We start from the raw sequence: 19,311 nt of genomic DNA, 5'->3' as shown, positions 1-19,311 counted from the left end.
CCCACTACTTACGAAGTACGGCGTTGACGACGTAAGATAACCAGCAACTCCCACCTCCTTTCCAGCTCCTACCGCTGCTGCCAACATTGTTCACAGCTTGGAATTCCGTCCTTTCTAGAAATGGCAGAGGCCCCGATTGGTATGTTTCTTACCATGTTCCGAATAAGACAATCCCAATCCTCGACGCCCATTACTCCGGCTAACCAGGAGACGAACCATCCCCGTAGTCCTCGATGGAGGCACCGGCTTCCTGAAAGTCGGATATGCGGCCCAAAACTTTCCCGAATTCCAATACCCTTCCATGGTGGGACGTCCGATTCTGCGGACGGAAGAGAAAGGCGACAATGACATTGTCATCAAAGACATTATGTGCGGCGACGAGGCGGCGGCGGCGAGGACGCTCCTCCAAATCAGCTACCCGATGGAGAACGGAATTGTGAAGAAATGGGACGACATGCAGCACCTGTGGGATTACACTTTTTTCGAGAAGCTCAAGATCGACCCTACCGGCCGCAAGATCCTGTTGACAGAACCGCCCATGAACCCTCTCCGGAACCGCGAACAGATGTGCGAAGTCATGTTCGAGCGGTACGGCTTCAACGGCGTCTACGTTGCTATCCAGGCCGTTCTGGCGCTCTATGCCCAAGGTGCGCCACCCTTCCCCCGAGCTCTCTAGGGATCGGGGGCGCGTCTCTCGTCTTGTGCTTCCTTTTTATTCCTTTTTTTTTTCTTTGTACTGACCAGGCCTCGGGGGGCTCCACTGGTTGCAGGTCTCAGCTCAGGCGTTGTGGTCGACTCGGGCGACGGCGTGACGCACATTGTTCCCGTGTACGAATCGGTGGTGCTGAACCACCTGACGCGACGACTGGACGTGGCGGGCCGGGACGTGACACGGAACCTAATCTCCCTGCTGCTCCGGCGCGGGTACGCGCTCAACCGGACGGCGGATTTCGAAACGGTGCGGCAGATCAAGGAGAAGCTCTGCTACGTGTCGTACGACCTGGAGCTGGACAAGAGACTGAGCGAGGACACGACGGTGCTGGTGGAGAGCTACACGCTGCCGGACGGGCGGGTGATCCGGGTGGGCAGCGAGCGGTTCGAGGCGCCCGAGTGCCTGTTCCAGCCGCACCTGGTGGACTGCGAGCAGCCGGGCATCGCCGAGTTTCTGTTCAACACGATCCAGGCGGCCGACGTGGACGTGCGGTCGTCGCTGTTCAAGGCCATTGTGCTGTCGGGCGGCAGCAGCATGTACCCCGGGCTCCCGTCGCGGCTGGAGAAGGAGCTGAAGCAGCTGTGGCTGACGCGGGTGCTGGGGGGCAACCCGGAGCGGTTAAGCAAGTTCAAGGTGCGGATAGAGGACCCGCCTCGCCGGAGGCACATGGTGTTCCTCGGAGGAGCGGTGCTGGCCAACATTATGGCGGACAAGGAGAGCATGTGGGTGACCAAGCAGGAATGGGAAGAGCAGGGCCCGAGGGTGCTGGAGAAGCTTGGCCCGCGGTAAGCTGGCCGACTTGTCCGCCATAACGTCAATGAGCCGCTGGACCCGAGTGGCTTCGCGACGTGGTTGGGAGGGGTTGAGGAGAAAAGGGCCTTTCCATGCATGGTATGGGTGCTCTCTTTTCAAACCGCCAACCTTCTCATTTGCATCCCCCATTTTACCGTCCGCAGTTAGAGCAGAGCATTATGAGTATTACGCCAACACATTCCGAGTTAATAAATAACAATATTCTCGTGTGAATGTTTCGTGAGTATCCATCCGGCCATGTATAGAGGTCGAGGAAGCGAGGCCTCAAGCACGGAGTATGGTCACAACAACACTAGTAGCTTGTCCCGGGCTGATATCTTGGCGTCTATGTACGACAAGTACAACGTACTTCGTACGAATATGTATCCTGCAAGTGCTTATCTGTGGCTAGGCTCAAGAAAGCAACACCAGAAAGCCGTCTTTCCCTGTCCATTCTCGCAGCCTTACCAGCCGTGGGAATGTGACAATAATTGTCGTCTGTATACTTCATAGTGGTGCCTAGATAAGTACTGCAGTGGGAAGACGGTGTGGTGGTGGTGTTAGGATGAACTACCCCGTGAAAACGATGAGGGGAAGAGAAGTGCAAGGCAAGTCGCTGTAAAGCGCATGTACTATGTACAGTACTTACCTAAACCCCATCGTGTCGCACTTCACACACACATTCTATTTCCTTCCTGCGTACATACTCCAGAAAGCAGACATATTACTACTGCACTTGCCTTTGCCTTCTGTCGTATTTCATACACCACCAACCCCAACAATCCACATCCGATAAGTCGACAATAACAGACAGTCTCTTCCCTCCATGAAGTGTCGGCCGGCATCTAAAACGAATGGATACGACGTCACAGTAATTACCACTCAACGAGCCCCTCCCCCGCGCATCGCATCGACCGCCTAGAGGCAGAGAGGCAATTCTAGCGTATTGCGACTTCCGGTATCTTCGACACGCAGATAGGAAAGAACTTGTTGATCCCAGATCGCCCCCACCAGCCCCCGCCGTTACTTGCGACGCGCCAGTCGGAAGTGGCGGGCAAACACGCCTGCATCGACTTGTCCATTGCATCGCGTTACCCCTGGAACTATATACGAAGTACACTACGACTGGCGTTTATATCGGAAACGGGTTGCTTCCCAGTGTAAAGTGAGGGGAAGTTGCCCATTGATTGGTGCCCGTCCGGTGGGTGGTGGACAAAGAGAAATCACCATCCATTCGCCATCCGCAGCTCATCTCGGCTCCGCCCACCTCAGCTTTCGTTGGGCTCGGGTCGGCGAAACGGAGCAAGCGCAAACGAGCAGTAGGGCGAAGAGTGGGTAAAAAGCAAGGAGAAGGATCAGAATCAGGAACGAGGCGTGGGAGCGTCTGAGGCGAGGCGCGTGCGTGCGGTGAGCATGACGAATCCGCCGTCCGCGGCATCGCAGGGACCAGGACCTGGCTCTGTGTCGGCGAGTGTCCGTACTGGCACCTTGAAAAGGAAAGCCCAGGTGACTTTTGAAGGTGCGTGAAAGACTACGAAGTACATCTTTCTTGGTCCGAGTACGTTTTATTTGGATCATCTGTTTCTGAATTTGGTTTCCGTTTCGTCCCCATTTTCGACGATCATACACTGCAGCATCGCAAATCCGTTTTCATTGACTTGCAGCTCTTCGCACCCACCTCACACTTACACTGCATTATTTATGCCTACCTGACTCGATTTAAACCGCTTCTATTTATGCCCTTCTCCACTTTCAAACACATCCAATCCCAACCCCCTTATCATCTCTCAACCCTCACTCAGCCCTCAATCTCAAACCACTTACGAATAGGTACAACTGGCCCTGTGCATACATACCTACATCGATATTTCCCCGCTGTACACCAGCCGGCAAACAAAAAGGCCTGGGTTGCCTAGGCTCCCACCTTGCGTCTTGCGTCCAGCGTTTTAGCCAGTCGCGACTCGCCAGTGCCTTGACTTCTGACGTTTCCCGCCAAGTCTCCAATACATTCCCCATTATTACTGTTTCTGGCTCTCTGGGTAAATCATTGGGCCCCCTTGCCACAGTTATCGTGGGTCGCGCTCGCCCCCCGGTTTGAACCCAAGACTTTGGTCCTCTTAGGCTCAGAACCAGCACCTCACTCATCAAGATTTTTCCCTTTTATCACCAACTCTCAACACCCGTTTTTTTTTTCCCTTTGCCCCTTTTCGTCGTCTTCCATGTCCACAACATTAAAGACACTACATTCCTCTCAACTGCCAGGTGAAATGTAAATCTCGACTTTTCCTTTCTTACTTTATTTTCCATACGAGTGTGTTCAGTCACCCGTTCGTTTCTCTTCCACGTCCGGGACGATGTGGAGAGGACAGGGCTATACCAGTTACCCGGCGTCTCCATGTATCGTCTTTCCCGTTTCCTTGGTTGCTCTCATTATCTTTTCTTTTCCGCTCTGCCAGGGCTGTATTAAGTGAATCGTATGCTGACAGCGCTTTGGTGTAGACTCGGCTGAGCGAGCTGGTGGCCAAGTTGGTTACCAGCCCAAAGTCCGTGTTGCTGAGAGATATAAAGTCGTAGGGTTCATTAGCAGTGGCACCTATGGACGTGTGTACAAGGCCCTTGGCCGTCAAGGCCAGCCTGGCGAGTTTGCCATCAAGAAATTCAAACCGGACAAAGAAGGCGAGCAGCTCTCCTACACGGGCATTTCCCAGAGCGCCATCCGGGAAATGTCTCTCTGCAGTGAGCTGAGGCACCCCAACGTCATCAAGCTCGTCGAGATCCTCCTCGAAGACAAGTGCATCTTTATGGTTTTCGAGTATGCCGAGCACGACCTTCTCCAGATTATCCACCATCACACGCAACAGCCGCGCCATCCCATCCCTCCCCAGACCGTCAAGAGCATCATGTTCCAGCTGCTCAACGGGTGCCAATACCTCCACGCCAACTGGGTCTTGCATCGGGATCTCAAGCCGGCCAATATCATGGTCACGTCGGCCGGCGAGGTGAAGATTGGCGATCTCGGTCTCGCCCGTCGCTTCGACAAACCCCTGCATTCCCTCTTTAGCGGCGACAAGGTCGTCGTGACCATATGGTATCGTGCTCCTGAACTCATCCTCGGCACGCGCCATTACACCCCGGCCATTGACATGTGGGCCATCGGCTGCATCTTCGCCGAGCTCCTATCCCTGCGCCCCATCTTTAAAGGCGAGGAGGCAAAGATGGATAGCAAGAAGACGGTCCCTTTCCAGCGGAACCAGATGCAAAAGATTGTCGACATCATGGGCCTCCCTACCAAGGAGAACTGGCCACTGCTCACCTCCATGCCCGAGTACTCGCAGCTCGCCACCATGCAGCCTCCATTGGCTGCCTCCGCCCATTATCACGGTCACCACGGCCACCACCACGGTCACCATCGTTCCCACCGCTCCAGCTACGCACACCCGGGCCACGCTGCCGCCGCCGCTCAAGGACCGCATGCCCATGGCTCTTCCCTCGAGAAGTGGTACTGGAGCACCGTGAGTCAGGGCGCTGCCACCACAGCCGCGCAGGCGTCCAATTCCGCCGCGCCGCTCGTCTCCCTGGGCACCGAGGGCTACAAGCTCCTCGCGAGCCTGCTAGAGTACGACCCGGCCGAGCGTATGACGGCCGCCAAGGCCCTGCAGCATCCCTTTTTCACCACGGGCGATCGCCTCAACTCGAGCGCTTTTGAGGGCTTGAAGAACGAGTATCCGCATCGCCGGGTCAGCCAGGACGACAACGACATCCGAACGAATAGTCTTCCGGGTACAAAACGGACTGGCTTGCATGATGACCCACTACGACCGGCTAAGAGGCGTAAGGAATGATTAGGAGCCAGCGTTCCAGTTACTTGTATTGTTCACGAGCGTTTTTGCGATGGTGTTTTTTTCCCTTTATTTATATCAATGTATGCGGGATGGAAGTGCTGGGAGGCGTCTCTTGAAATACCGGCAAAGGGCATGGATGGTTCCATCTGGCATCGCAGGCGTTGGTAGGTCCATTTAGATCAAAGCTTCATTCTACATTTTCTTCATTCTACATCTTCAAGTCGCACAATCCAGAGGGAAAAGATTCGGACGGAAAGAACGCTTCGGCAGGACGCATCATCGGGATAAACCGTCGAGTCTGAGCAACAGGAAAGGGGTATCATGTACATCATCCTCGTTGTAGCGTGATCGGTGAACCACGACAGGCATTCAACCCAGGACCAACAACCCCATCACAGCGGACAAGACCATTTTTGATGCTTTTGTATTCTTGAGAGAATCATGAACCCATTCCCTCCCATTTCGCGCCTCGTTACTCTCTATCGAGTATCCGTGTTCATAGACACGAGGAAAAAATGTGAGTGTGCCGAGGGATGCAAAAAGCCCGTACGGAATGCACAAAAGGCCCGAAAGGTAGGGGCCCAAAACGTTGCCCTCCAGATCCCACGCCAAACCACCGCGCCAGCCGGGTCGCCCATCGAAACTGATCGATCGACCGAGAGGTATGTCTTCGTCCTTGGGAAGGGGGGGTATATCCCTCCTGATATTCCGGTTGTTGCAATGCTGACTTTTCCCGCCTGTTTGGTCCCAACCGTTTACTCGTCCTTCTTCCTCTTGGGGCCCTTGACCTTTGCAGTGCCCCGTAGCGTCTTCTGACGGTTCTTGCGCTGCTTGCCTGTATTGGGAAAGGGGGGAGTCAGCAACAATGTCTCGCTTCACAGTTCGGTCCGGTAAAGTAGCGAGAATCGGACCAAGTATGGACAGGAAGAAGACAGGGCGGGCAAGAGAGAGAGGAAAAACGTACGCTGCTGCCTGCTGGCCCGCTCGACCTTCTCGGCGAGACCGACACGGATGAGGCGGTAACGGGGCTCGAACTTCTTCATGGCCTCGGGCGAGTCGTAGACGAGGGCGAAGCCGGTGGTCTTGCCGCCACCAAACTGGGTGCGGAGGCCGAAGACGGAGATCTGCTCCTTGGTCGCCTTGTACATGGTACCAAGCTTCTCCCGGAGCTCCTCCTTGGAGATGTTGGCGCGGCCAGGGTGGAGGATGTCACTGCGAAAGGAGAAAGACGCTTTGGTTAGCTCATGGGTCTTTCTCCTCAATCGCGTCCAAAATAGTTCCCTCCGTGGTGGTTTCCCCGAACCCTTCCTCTGTTCCCCCTATTTCCTCCCCATAAAGACTTGGATCGTTTGTTTTGTCTTCCTTTTCCATCGAAATGTTGCGTGGCCGCAACGTGACTTGGAGCACCTTGCTTTCCTCCCCTTTTGCACCAATTGTACGGCCGATTCCACCGCTGACCAAAGGGGGTTTGGGAAACGAGCGGGAGAGAGGAGGAGGGAGGCTGTCACTCACACGACCATCTGCTTGCGGCCAAGCAGGGGGTTGCGGATGAACTTGCGAGTTCGCAGGGTGACGGGGGCGTCGGAGTCCGCCATCTTTGCGACAGTCGAAGGCGTGTCTCTCGAGATTGACGGTGAGACGGGGTGCGGAATGGGTTGTCGTCGATCAAAGAGTTAGGCGATATTTCGTGATGGGCCGACGTCTGCGTGAAAAGTTGAATTACCCGGAGGGGCGGCTTGCTTCTCTGGAGTCGCTTAGGGTTCGCCCTAGAAAGTGTGCTATTGGCCACCTTGGATTCGGCCACAAAGAATTTGACACGGGGATTTTTCAACCCCAAAATCACGTGCATGTGATTAGCTAAGCTTGCAGGTGTTCGTACATGTATGTGTGTGGGTATGGGTCTGTTGCGGGGGATGAAGCTTGGGATGGTTTCGACTACATAAAAGGCCACCACCCAAGGTGGTATGCGAGTCGGACTCGTGGTGTACTATTAGAAGTGCGCCTTTCTTGGATTATCACCATCCATGGATTCCGAGTCGCATCAAATTCCGCACGGATTCGTAATGTTTATTTCCGTTTTCCTCGACCGCTTTCGCTTCTTCTGGCGTTCGTCGCCTCTCTAGAATTTGGACTTTCGCAAATCATCAGTTCCTTTTCGGCACATCTTGTTGTCCCGGACTGCACTGAGCAAGGCAAAGAGTCGGAATCGAGTCTTTCCATTCGGCGCAGGTAGCTCAGTTTAGCGGACGCCCGTAAGATGGGATACTCGCTTTCCGGGCGCCCGCAGTCCCAGATCGACCGCTTCTGCCGACAGTACTTGCAGCTTGAGCAAGATCTCACTTATCCCGAGGCTTCCGTGCTCCGAGAACACACTACCCAACAGATTATATTTTCTCGGCTGTTCTCCCACAAGGCGTTGAGGTATGCTCCGCCCGTGAGATATCAAGTTCGCAACCTTAAAGACCTCATCGGGAGGATCGAAGCCAGTATTGAGGATTGGGACGCTCATGTAAGTTTGGCGTCCTTCTCATCCAGCACGATGACGGACTCCGCAGCAATGCCCCGGCACTGCAGAATCGACAACTAACTCGGAACTTCGAATCCTAAGGAGGTTTCTGGGGACCTTATGAACGCCCTCGCCGAATTGCTGGCTTCCGCTCTGCCCCCGGAATCGGACTCGGTCCAACAAAAGTCCTTCGTCACCTATCACCTCTCGCAGTTGTCATGTAAGGGAGCCGCGGACCAAGAGGCCATTGAATCCGTTGCCACTATAACCCTGCTCGAGTCACGGACGCTCATCTCTGCCTATGGGACAACTGGACTACGGACGTGGGAGGCGGGTCTCCATCTTGGGCAGTATCTTTGCGCGAACCCTGGCATCATAGGAAAGAAACGTGTGCTGGAGCTTGGCGCTGGGACGGGGTACCTGGCCATCCTTTGCGCCAAGTATCTTGACGCCGCTCAAGTGATTGCCTCGGATGGTTCGAGTGACGTGATCAACAACCTTCCGGAGTCTTTCTTCCTTAATGATCTACAAGGGAGTGATGAAATTAGCGCCATGGAGCTGAAATGGGGACATGGCGTCGTCGGCGCCGGGGACAAGCCGTGGAGCAGCGGCGAAGCCGTCGATGTCATCCTCGGGGCGGATATCACATATGATGAGCGGGGACATTCGGCGCTTATCGCGACCTTGATCGATCTCCTCACTATGTTCCCTGGCGCAGAGGTTCTCATATCCGCGGCAGAGCGCAGCCAGAGTCACGTCGTTTTCCAGACAAAAGCCCAGCAAGCTGGCCTTGGCCTCTCTGACATTGACTATCCGTCTCTTCCAAGGGAGCTCCAGATGGGACCGTTCTGTAGCGATGCGGTCCCTGTGCGGATATGGAGCATTTGCAAATCTAAGGTACATGATCAGTGATTGAGTCATACCCTCCAAGCACACGGTCGTGATATCGGACAGAAGCACGCTCAGCTCATGGGACTAATGGCAGGCGCGCCTGTGTCGACCCGCCCGAGATATCAGCCCAGGACATACTGAGATGCTCGGCTTCACGGCTTAGTGAGCCATTATTCTAGTCTATGAACATCATTCGCGTGGACCACTCGCTTCCCCTGGCACAGTTAATCACACGCGCCCGACTGTCGTGCCACAAGGAATCGATTCGTGTATGTTATTGACAATGCTGTGCTCCGAAGCCCATTTCTGCCCGTGTGACACGCACGATCAAAGTGGTCTGGCGTCCTTTCGATTTGAGAGGGTTATAGCGGGGATTTAGCAAGGAAGCCGGAACCCAGAGAATCTATCGGGCTGTTGGAAGCTGCCCAAGTCAGGGCATGTGTAGTACATAACATGCCTGAATGGTTTCAAAGTGGCGAGGGAGACTTGTAGGACGTGTACCAAGTGACGAAGGAGAGGACTGGCGGCACCCCATGGCACTCACTCAAGTCAAGGGGAAGCCAGCGCGATCCTGATGACTGGCGGAGCAGACGCAGTTCTGGAAACGGCTAATTGGGCGGTTCTTTGAGCACCCGGTCGACTGTACTCTGCTCCTCCCTCGATCTCTTGAGTCCAACGAACGACACTACATACACAAAAGGTCCAATACCTATCGTATCTCTCTCCAGCTACCCTTTGCTGGTTTGTCTTGGCGGATGTGTCTTTGACGAAAGATCGACGAAAAAGTGCGGGGAAGGTGTCAGGAGGATTGAAAAGGGAGCCCCAAGTGGTACACTACAGATGTTTGTAACAGACCGAAGACAAACGCGTGGTCTGAATCGGTGGCGATTCGCAGCGTGTCAACTCATTCGTTCGTGACGCGGGGAGGTTACAATCATGAGCGGTCCGCGTGGCAGATGGGATCGGCCGGATCCCGACTTTACACCCTGGGCGACTGCGCCTGTGATTTTCGGAGTCCCGGCAAACGGACGTCACTTGGGCGGAGCTTTTGAGCCGACGATGATGTAGGCGCCGCAGCCTTGGCTTGCCAGGTGGATATCGACTGGAAAGCCGTTGAGTTGTAGAGTGCGGAAACAGGACAGTCGTTAGGTATTCGCAAGTTCAGTGACTTGAGAATCTTCCCTCCACGTCAGGCCCGTGGCGTTTCCGGTTCTTATTCAGCACGAACCCAGAAATTCGTACTCGAGCATTGGTCTGACGACATCACCAATGTTTCATTTCCCGAGTTCCGAAGACTGACTGAGATGGTCTTGTGGCCATACTCAGTACTGAGTAGTGACAACAGGGCGGCAGAGAGGCTATACTTCGTACACTACATATGTATGCAGGCGTCGGGGGACGTCAGACGCAGAATGGCAGCGTGTGATTGAAGGCGGGCTAGGCCAGGCGCCAAAATATCCAACAGGAACAGAAGGCTGGCCATGAAAAGGGTGAAATTGATCAAGTCGGGGATACATTGTCTTCCCTCCTTTACCCAAGTGATTACGTCATTCTCATTTCAAAGTCACGGCTTAAGGTCCAGCGTCGCTACAACACACCTAGCACGGCAGCAAGGTAAAATTGATCAGTTTATTAGTTGCGGTTTCTTTCATTTTGGTTTCTACCCCGAGATTTCAATGTGAAAACGGCAATTTAACTGCAAATTTAGAGGACGAAAATGGTTGTTGCGTGGATGATCACTGATCAATTAGGTGGTACGTATCTTTGCGTATCCGTGGATACATGGTACTCCGTATTTGTACGTGTCGCTGCAAGGGGTTTCGATAGAATTCTGGAATGGTTCCGAATTCGTTCATATGTACAGTTAAAGCTTACCGGCTCCCCGCCCGAATCACTCAATGAATCTGCCATCTCCTCGAACAGTTTGTGAATACGACACCTTTGATGTAATATGATGTACCCCCTGAAAACCGTCCTTCGTATCACGACATACTCCTTCTTTTCCCTTCTTTTCTTTTCTTTCTCTATTTACTTATAATAATGAGACCATCGAAGCTCTCTTTGTCCACACAACAGCAGTCTTTTATCACGCTTATCGCCCCTGGTAGTTGCTACTTGGACCATATTCACATCTTCGGTGAATAAAGGGGATGCAACACAACATCCAACAGCCCGAACGCCTCTGAGGGCCTCCCACCCAACCCAGCGCTTGTGTGTACCAGTACGAAGCTCGGCCTAGTGTCGAATCAAGCCAATGAACAAGGGCACGGGCTCCCATAATTGGAATGGGTGTGCAGGCCGAACGAGGCCCAGAACCTTTTAAAGCGGAGACCCGGTCGCCGGTAATTGCGCCGTCGATGCCCATCGGGCCTCAACAGTCGCCGCCATCATAAAGCCCCACCAAACTGGTCTCTGGCTCCACTCCGCCCGTGTCAGGAGAAGCTCCGATCATAACTGTGCTGACGTCCATTCTTACTAGCCTAATCTCCATCATCGAATTTCAAATGTTATCATCTCGCCATTGGCCCATGAAACAGGGATGCATTCATGGTTGACCAAGTTTGTTGTAATAATTGTAGAGATTGTACCTCTTACGGACTTTGCTTTCCGTTCCAGCTTGCCACCTCCATGCATTGATCTACATACGTGCTGGCCTTTCTCTATCAATTGGTTCGTCTCCTATCAGCGGTATCTATTTCCCATCTTCATGAACCCATCCGGCCGGACCAACCGACAACTCGCTTGCTACACACGACGGCGAAATCTCTAATATTGAACTTGCTGGTCGAGGAAATCGAAGAGTCTTTCGTCTGTCCTACTGCACCATCGAATATTATCGTCCCATCCACCTCTTTGTCCGCGTCCCGATATACCTAACTTTGTTGGGTTTACTATACGGATACCAGCTTGTGCAACCAGCATCTACCTGTACCACTATTTGACTGCTTATATTCTCCCATCCTCTGCTTCCTCACTTCGGGGCCCTCCGACGGACGAAAAACGCGCCCTTCACCCACTACTTACACCTCGTATCCCCATCGCGCCCGGCTTCGACTTGCCTCACCCCAGGTAGTAGCACCGACCTGACTACCTCTCTCCCCTCAACAAGCAAACTCGCCTCCGCAGTCACACCCTGCTCCGCACCTCAACCAGTAACTAGGTACCTCGCCCCAGGCATCGGCAGTTTTGGTTACAACGAAACGGCGACTGAACCTCTTGCCCACACGCGATCGGCCGGTCTGAACTTACAATCACCTCACTTTCGACCCTTCACCCGCCTTCACATACGATTCCCTCATAGGCTGCCACACAGTAGTGGTGCTTTTCTATAATCTTCGACTCCCGATTTCTCTTCTTCCAGCCAGGTCACATATAGCTACGAACCTCCGCCCTCCTCCGCGAAGCTTTGCTGGGAAACCACCTGCGACAATCTCTCCATTGTCCACCGCCTTCTAGCTACATACCTATCATACCTATATTTGGCGGCAGAGACGTGATATCTTCCATATTCGTCGGTCGCGACAGTTCATTCCTGTCCTTGCAGATCACACAGTGTCGTCTCCGCCAGTAGCAGACTCACAACCACGCACCTAGGAGGTCATCCTCGCTCGGAAACACCAACATTTACAACACCGGCTACCACATCCCATAGCCCAAAGTCCCAAGTCCTCAGCCCCGTAGCTTTACGCCCCGCACTACCGGGCTTCGATGGGATTGACATCCACCGCACGGCATCTGTCAGTCAGCCTTTGCCCGGCCTCAGCAAGCACAATGCCCGGCGTAATAACACCACCCGTTTTGCTCGCCGCAGCGGACCACCATGACTCCAACATGGCCCTGCAGAAGTATCTCATCCTACACTCCCAGCACCAAGAACTCCGAAGAAGCCTCGACCACATTCGCGCAAACGCCCCATCCCTAGGCTCGTCGACACGCAATACCTCCCTTGCCTCCTCCCCATCCATCTCTCCCACACGACGACCCTGTTCACCATTTGGCCACTATCCGTCAGGCCGGAACCACACACGACGCGTCTCCATTGCGGGACCGCCCAAAATGTACCGTGGCGGCTCAGGGATGTCGCCTGCCGCCGACGAGTCGGTCATGTCCCAGATCGTCGAGGAAGAGCGCCGCCTCTTTGACGTCAACGAGGCCATGAAGCGAGCCCTGATGGAGATGCTCAATGGCGCACAGGCAAAGCAGGATCCTGCCTTCCGCACCTGGGTGCAGTGCCGGTTAATGGATACAGAAAAAGAGCTGAGGTCAGAGAGGAGGAGGAAGAGTGCGCCATAGTATGGCGAATGGCGACTCGCCTGGCCGCTCGGTTTTGCTTCTATTGTGGAATTGGAACAAGAAAGAGGGGCCACCAGGGGGCGCCAGTCATGGGAGTGTAAAATTGGCCGGAAAAAGGAACAGCTTCGGCTACCGGAGATCTATTTAAATTCGCTTCGCGTTGAATGGCGCTCACACGGCCGTTGAACCTTTCGGTATTATAGCGGCTTCAGTTGCTTTTGAGGAATACCCAATATTGTGGGAAAGGAAGGCCTGGGACAAACTTGAGGTTTCATGGCGTTTCACGGTTCTTGCCTTATCTTCAACCTGTACAGAGGGCAGCTTCCAAAATTTGTAGTGATTAATAGTTATCTTGGGCAGTATCTTTCCCTGCCTGCGGGACGAAACTTGGTGGTTTTGCCGATTGTGACCTGGGTCATTTGGTGGGAAATGGAGGCAAGGATCGCTTACATAATATACCTATGTACCCACTCTTCGGTGGATCACAAGTTGCAAGCAGCGTCAACAGTCGCGGAAGTCGCGACTGAACTTTAATACGTATTTCCTATCCATCCTTTTCGTCTTACATGCTCAATACTTCACCTCCCTCCAACTTTGATTGCCATACTTCAGCTCGAGATATTGCTGAAACCAGACGTCACAACTAGCAATAATCTCCCAAATCCCTACCCAGACTCGCCGAGGAGCCACTTATCCTTTTCCCGGAGCCGACACCATTCTAGTGAGGGTCCACGCATAGGTCGAGTGCGCAGCATCGCACATCATGTCGGTTCTCCTCGAGACCAGCTCTGGAGACATCGTGATCGACCTTCTCGTCGATTACGCTCCTAAGCTTTGCGAGAAGTGAGTTACAACCCTCCATCTGAGGAGTCGCCCATGTTCTTCCAGCTAACCGGGTCATCGTGGCAGTTTCCTAAAACTATGCAAAGTAAAATATTACAACTTCTCGCCCGTACACTCCGTCCAAAAGTCTTTCTCCTTTCAGACCGGTGATCCGCTTGGCCCGATGTCACCAGAATCCGATGGTGGGACTTCGATTTGGGGCCTGGTCTCCGGCGACAGCAAGCAAAAAACATTCCCAGCTTTCTTCCATCCGAAACTCAAACATCTCGAACGGGGCACGGTCAGCATGGCCACGGTCCCGTCGGAAACGGACCCGGACACTCGCGTCGCCGGCTCCCAGTTCATCGTGACCCTTGGCGATGACACCGACTACCTAGACGGAAAAGCCGCCATCTTCGGCAAAGTGGTCGAAGGCTTCGACGTGCTAGAGAAGATTAATAACGCCTTTGTAGATGACCGTGGATATCCCCTGATCGACATCCGCATCAAGCACACAGTTATCCTCGACGATCCGTATCCAGACCCGGCCGGGCTGAGGGAGCCCAGTAGCTCGCCTGCACCGACCAAGGCCCAGCTCGCCACGGTTCGCATCGCAGACGAGGCTGCCTTGCATGAGGATGACGACTTGGATGAAGAAGCATTGGAGAAACAGCGACGCGAACGTGAGGCTCGAGCCCAGGCCTTGACCTTGGAGATGATGGGTGACTTGCCTTTTGCCGAGGTTGCTCCGCCGGAGAACGTACTCTTCGTCTGCAAGCTGAACCCAGTCACCACGGACGGCGACTTGGAACTGATCTTCGGCCGGTTTGGCAAGATCCTCAGCTGTGAGGTTATCCGGGATCGCAAGACGGGCGACAGCTTGCAATACGCCTTCATCGAATATGCAGAAAAGGCCTCGTGCGAAGCGGCCTATTTCAAGATGCAGGACGTTCTGATTGACGACCGGAGGATTCATGTCGATTTCTCGCAAAGTGTCAGCAAGCTCAGCGACGTGTGGAGGAATGACACAAACAAGAAGCGCAGGCAAAACGCGTCCCGCGGTGGCTGGGGAGGTGTCAAGGAGCTGGAGAAGAGGAGGCAGTACCGTGAGCAAGACGATGACGCCGAGGACATCAATTACAATCTGGTCTATGGCGCAGAGGAGATGGAGGGCCGTCATGCGCGGGCTCGTGGTCTACGGAAAGACATGCCACCCGACAGGAATCGTTCAAGTCACTCCCCCGACCGCCGAGAAACAGAGCGGATACGCTACCGAACCCGGAGCCGAAGCAAGAGCCCGAGGAACCGCAGGGCTGGAGATGGCCTCAGGCCTGACGAAAGGGATGTACGGAGAAGGGATGACCGGTCTCGGCACGACTGGCGACGAGACGAGTGGGACAGGAATCGGAGAGATGGCCGAGACCGGCATCGAGACTACCGAGATCGAGATCGAGATCGAGGTCGGGACTACGACGACCGTAGGCGAAGATAAGAAATAATAACGACACTGTCATGTCATGTTCGGGATTCCAGAGCTCTGTAGAATCTGCAGCTTCGCAGGTCAGGTCATCCAACGCGACTCGCTTGTCCTCGACCTCTCCTTGGAGCTCATCCCCTTCCTTGCCTATTCCGCGCCAAACCGCTTCCGTCAACATGGTCCAAAACTCATTCGGTTGGGTCAAAATATTGGACGATTTCTACAACGGTTTACCCACTTCCACATGGCACCTGCTGCCACTCTCCGCTGTCAGGAACTCCGGGGGTCCAGAATGTCTCATTTGCCGCGGGACCAGGGTGGAGGAATGCCGGTACAAACAGGTTTCATCGCCTGCAAACAGGCGTCCGGAACATCATTCCAAGTGGGGTCTTCGCGTGTCGCAAGTTATGGGACAAGCAGAGTAGGCTGTGTGTGTGCTTCAGCCGGCCACAACTGACGGAGTCTCTCGGTGCTCTTGCGAATGTTTTTTGCAAACCGCTTGGGAGCGGTCAAGCCGCATACGCATACATACGCCCTCCGAGGCTTCTATAGGGTTCCTGGCGAGGCTTGTCGTGTACATGCAAGGTCCCATTGGTGTGACGGCTGGTGATATCGACATTGTCTACTCGACGCATGGGACCCAGGACAGGGGAAACGCCAGGAATAAACACAGGTGTATTGGTGTTTCCAAGGACGCAGGCAGATCTTTGAGATGCATCGTAAACGCCCCGAAAGCCGGCCGCTGCCCCAAGTCTCGAAGAACGAATCGAGACGCTTTCCCGTTTCTGGCCAGGACAGGCGACTGGCGGCAAGACCACGCGGCAACTCATCATTCTGTTACGCTAGAAATCACCTTGAACCACTCGTCAGGGAAGTCCAACTGTCATGTCAGCCCGGTTACACAGAGGGGCGGGTAGCCTCGAACTAGCCCCCTCCCCCCCTTTTTTTTCCCTTCTTTTTTTTCCCCATTTTTCTTCTAAATGAGAATGTCAGGTCTCCGCACTTACCAGCTTGTGTTGCTCGGTTGTGTGATGCTCCCATCTCGTGAATACTCTGGAGGAAAACGTTCCTGTGTTACAGTTTGCTGGCCTATCAGGCTGTATGTACGAAGCGAGAAGACTGACGGACAACCACGATATGGACGACCAGAGGCCCGGCCCGTTCAGCACTCGCCTTGACCACTTGCCCTGCACCATATCCGACCTGTAAGACCTCGCCCTCCGAGTACAACGACGCTTCGCTAAATGACTCAGCCGGATGCCCGGCCAAGATGTCGATCTTTTCCCATGGCTAACCTAGTAACTGGAAACAGATCACGGCTGGCTGCGGACATCTTCGATACTGACAGCAGGGGGCGCATGCATGAGGCCTCCTGCCGAAGGCCTACGATTTATGTATTTGTTCCTTTTTTTTTTTCTTCCCTTTCCGTCCTTTCTTCTTGTCGTTTCCTCTTGTGGCAACGGTAGGGTAGCTCATTAGCTCTCATTCGTCTTCCCGTGCTGTAATTCCGCCACTATACGCTGCACGACATGTCTTTTGGCATTTTCTCTCAAGTCAGCGCTATCCCCAATGGACTTGGAAATATGCCTGGAAACATGATCGGCATAGAAGGCCCGCATCGTTGGTCACTGGAACACCCGCTACACTGGGGAAACGATTCTATTTAAAGGGGCGGGGCGGTTCACGTTGCACACCACCAGGGACTGTTTCAGCCTCTCGATACGAGCTGCCCTCGTTCCAGTAGTATGCATGGCGTGTGAAGGGTGGCTGGCGATGCTCCAGAGGCGTTTCTTTTTTCCGAGTTTCTCACCACTTGCGTCGTCTGCATGGTCAACGGATGTTTTCGCCGGGAATAGTTCGACATGGCCTTGGGTAACGAGGGCCAACCTACACCGTTGCGACAGGACCTGGTACTTGAACGATGGACATGCCAAGTGTCGGGGATGGTCGTGGAGGGATTACGGTACGTCGGCAAGGAGGATGCATTATTATAGGTCTCCGGATTCCGGGCCAGAGGGTAAGGATCTCTTGCAGCAAGCATTTGCCATGCATGTCAAAGCATACCCTGGCATGGACTATTATTCTGGAATGGCTCGACCTTGCGCCACTCTGGGTAGATACATTGTTATCCCCTTGTGGCCAGAAAAAGAACACGCGGAAAGGACGTGGTCCAGTTAACAGACTGGTTGGCGCCGGCCCTATGAGCACGATATGCGACCCTTCAGATGATGCCGGGAAGATTCAACAGGGCCCCCCGGCTGCAGAAAGAAGGATGGAGTCCGAGATTGCAACAGTTTGCCTGCGAAAACCGACGTGTTGACGTGCTGTACTATTACCAGGCGCCGTATCCAAAGGTGTTCTCACGGCTGTCTTGACCTTTACCTGCGTCCGTCTGTTGATTAAGGGTCGACCTTTTGCGGCCTAGCGTCTGGAGCATTCGTCCGGGTTTGATATGCAAGTGATTCTCACCGCTTCTTCACTCGGCCGGGGTCCGGGGAATGCCAATTTGGCGGATTGCCAGCCAAGGCTTTCCAAACCGTTTCGTTCTTCCATGCTTTGCATGCAACTATGAGGCTGGTTGACTAAGGGATCCCTTTACTAATTGAGCCTGGAAAGAGGTTGACGCCCAGGTAGCGTGGCCCACGGCACTGCAAGTAATTTGCAACTCGCAGCCTCGGAAGCAAACAAGCTGAACCGACATGATTCTGTTCAAACCGTTTAATCCCCGTTTTCTTTTCCTGTCAGTCTAGGCCCCTGGTCGTACGGAGCTTCTTCTTCTTTCTCTTTTTATTGCTGAGAAAAGCAAAGAAAAAAGAAAGGAAAAAAAAAGAATTTGGTGAACCCAGGGAGTCTCTCGGCAAATGCTTCTCCAGATATTCGTACGTCCTCCCCGTGCAACCTCTATTCGTCAACAACATCCGGACCGAGGACGTGCCATTGCTCCGAAAGACAAGGACAGAATCAAGTTTCTTTATTTCTCGCCATGTTCTTCATGTGGCTTGTTTGACGAAATTGGCCTAGAACCTACACTACATGCTGTGAGAAGACGGCGTGGGCAGAGGAGATAGGACGGACGGCCGCGAAGACAGAAACAAACCGCGGACCTTGGTCGGTCCGTCGTTGTCCCAGTCTGATGTCCCACGAACGTCACTGGCCTATGGAGCACGAAGCACAGAGCACCGAGATGTTCACCGCCCAACGGGATAGGATCTACGTCTGCCTCTTCGATCACCTTCGCCCCACCTACATACCTACAAAGGGTAAGGGGCGGGCGCGTCGTCGCACAAACGACAGCAACTTTCTCGCCTCCCGCAAGTGGTCTCTTTCGAGGTACCTTACTTCGATGTCACTTGGCTTGTCTTCACTGAGCTTGGTGTCATTGAACGTAGAGGTCACTCAGGGGTCAGACCTATCGCTATGATGAAGGCGTACTAAGATTGCGAGGGCAACATACAACGTACATGCCTGGTCAGTGGTCTGTCCGTTCGTCGTTGTCTACTTCTTCTCCGGTTTGTCGTCCCTCTTTGTGTTCCCCATGTCCTTAGTAGGACGACACTTCGTTTTTCTTCTTGTCCGCCCCAGCATGGGGCTAAGTTGTTTGTCCTTGGGTTCCCCCATCTCACGTAACATTCCCCGTTTGAGTAGCAGGTTACTACCAGAACGGGGTTCATAAGGTCATGTTTATCTTTCCTGTTGCTTATCCAGTTGTCCAGGACGAGCGAATTTGGTCGGCATGATCGTACATGTGCTGCCAGGGTCCCGTCCAGGAGGTTGCTGGCGAGAAGGACAAGATTAGATCTCCATCTCCTGGTGACGTCTGAGGTCTGAAGCCTGAAGACTGACGACAGGGCGGAGGTGGGCAGGGGTGGAGGAGGAGGCAGGCGGAATGAGATGGCGTGCATGGGATGGGGAGTCGGGAGCATTTGGTACTCGCACGCTCTCCTACCGCATGGTCAATCACTCTATAACCTGGGGC

At 53.9% G+C, this 19,311-nt stretch overlaps 8 protein-coding genes across 8 annotated transcripts; 5 read left to right on the top strand and 3 right to left on the bottom strand.

The window, feature by feature from the left end:
- The first annotated feature begins 18 nt into the window (after positions 1 to 18).
- Positions 19 to 1,734, top strand: ACRALDRAFT_1075140 (uncharacterized protein). The gene is made up of 3 exons (XM_071018336.1): positions 19 to 139; positions 228 to 647; positions 771 to 1,734. Exons 1-3 carry the CDS (start codon positions 121 to 123, stop codon positions 1,499 to 1,501), a joined length of 1,170 nt encoding a protein of 389 aa, XP_070877646.1. The 5' UTR covers positions 19 to 120; the 3' UTR covers positions 1,502 to 1,734.
- Positions 1,735 to 2,287: 553 nt separating this feature from the next.
- Positions 2,288 to 3,158, bottom strand: ACRALDRAFT_1061777 (uncharacterized protein). The gene has a single exon (XM_071016474.1). The coding sequence runs from the start codon at positions 3,046 to 3,048 to the stop codon at positions 2,866 to 2,868; it is 183 nt and encodes a 60-aa protein (XP_070877645.1). The 5' UTR covers positions 3,049 to 3,158; the 3' UTR covers positions 2,288 to 2,865.
- A 700-nt stretch (positions 3,159 to 3,858) lies between these two features.
- On the top strand, positions 3,859 to 5,346 carry ACRALDRAFT_2040759 (uncharacterized protein; the record flags this gene model as incomplete). Its single annotated transcript, XM_071021090.1, has 2 exons — positions 3,859 to 3,901; positions 4,004 to 5,346. The coding sequence occupies 2 exons, from the start codon at positions 3,859 to 3,861 to the stop codon at positions 5,344 to 5,346; spliced, it is 1,386 nt and encodes a 461-aa protein (XP_070877644.1).
- Positions 5,347 to 6,101: 755 nt separating this feature from the next.
- On the bottom strand, positions 6,102 to 6,941 carry ACRALDRAFT_1029702 (40S ribosomal protein eS24; the record flags this gene model as incomplete). The annotated part of the gene is made up of 3 exons (XM_071014878.1): positions 6,102 to 6,181; positions 6,311 to 6,558; positions 6,859 to 6,941. 3 exons carry the CDS (start codon positions 6,939 to 6,941, stop codon positions 6,102 to 6,104), a joined length of 411 nt encoding a protein of 136 aa, XP_070877643.1.
- Positions 6,942 to 7,311: 370 nt separating this feature from the next.
- Positions 7,312 to 8,941, top strand: ACRALDRAFT_1092428 (uncharacterized protein). The gene is made up of 3 exons (XM_071019613.1): positions 7,312 to 7,855; positions 7,955 to 8,697; positions 8,770 to 8,941. The coding sequence occupies exons 1-3, from the start codon at positions 7,604 to 7,606 to the stop codon at positions 8,882 to 8,884; spliced, it is 1,110 nt and encodes a 369-aa protein (XP_070877642.1). The 5' UTR covers positions 7,312 to 7,603; the 3' UTR covers positions 8,885 to 8,941.
- On the bottom strand, positions 8,919 to 10,734 carry ACRALDRAFT_207761 (uncharacterized protein; the record flags this gene model as incomplete). The annotated part of the gene is made up of 17 exons (XM_071022312.1): positions 8,919 to 8,985; positions 9,026 to 9,049; positions 9,138 to 9,200; positions 9,230 to 9,263; positions 9,288 to 9,341; positions 9,376 to 9,428; positions 9,476 to 9,577; positions 9,606 to 9,646; positions 9,676 to 9,743; positions 9,779 to 9,925; positions 9,968 to 9,997; positions 10,040 to 10,071; positions 10,120 to 10,295; positions 10,457 to 10,482; positions 10,526 to 10,574; positions 10,619 to 10,682; positions 10,730 to 10,734. 17 exons carry the CDS (start codon positions 10,732 to 10,734, stop codon positions 8,919 to 8,921), a joined length of 1,035 nt encoding a protein of 344 aa, XP_070877641.1.
- A 1,780-nt stretch (positions 10,735 to 12,514) lies between these two features.
- Positions 12,515 to 13,036, top strand: ACRALDRAFT_1068891 (uncharacterized protein; the record flags this gene model as incomplete). Its single annotated transcript, XM_071017613.1, has 1 exon — positions 12,515 to 13,036. The coding sequence occupies one exon, from the start codon at positions 12,515 to 12,517 to the stop codon at positions 13,034 to 13,036; it is 522 nt and encodes a 173-aa protein (XP_070877640.1).
- Positions 13,037 to 13,604: 568 nt separating this feature from the next.
- ACRALDRAFT_2119938 (uncharacterized protein) lies at positions 13,605 to 15,376 on the top strand. The gene is made up of 2 exons (XM_071023813.1): positions 13,605 to 13,879; positions 13,946 to 15,376. Exons 1-2 carry the CDS (start codon positions 13,800 to 13,802, stop codon positions 15,348 to 15,350), a joined length of 1,485 nt encoding a protein of 494 aa, XP_070877639.1. The 5' UTR covers positions 13,605 to 13,799; the 3' UTR covers positions 15,351 to 15,376.
- Positions 15,377 to 19,311: the final 3,935 nt, after the last annotated feature.

Source organism: Sodiomyces alcalophilus (assembly GCF_042370955.1).
Source record: "Sodiomyces alcalophilus JCM 7366 unplaced genomic scaffold ACRALscaffold_2, whole genome shotgun sequence".
NCBI lineage: Eukaryota > Fungi > Ascomycota > Sordariomycetes > Glomerellales > Plectosphaerellaceae > Sodiomyces > Sodiomyces alcalophilus.
This window is presented reverse-complemented; position numbering and strand designations above follow the sequence as displayed.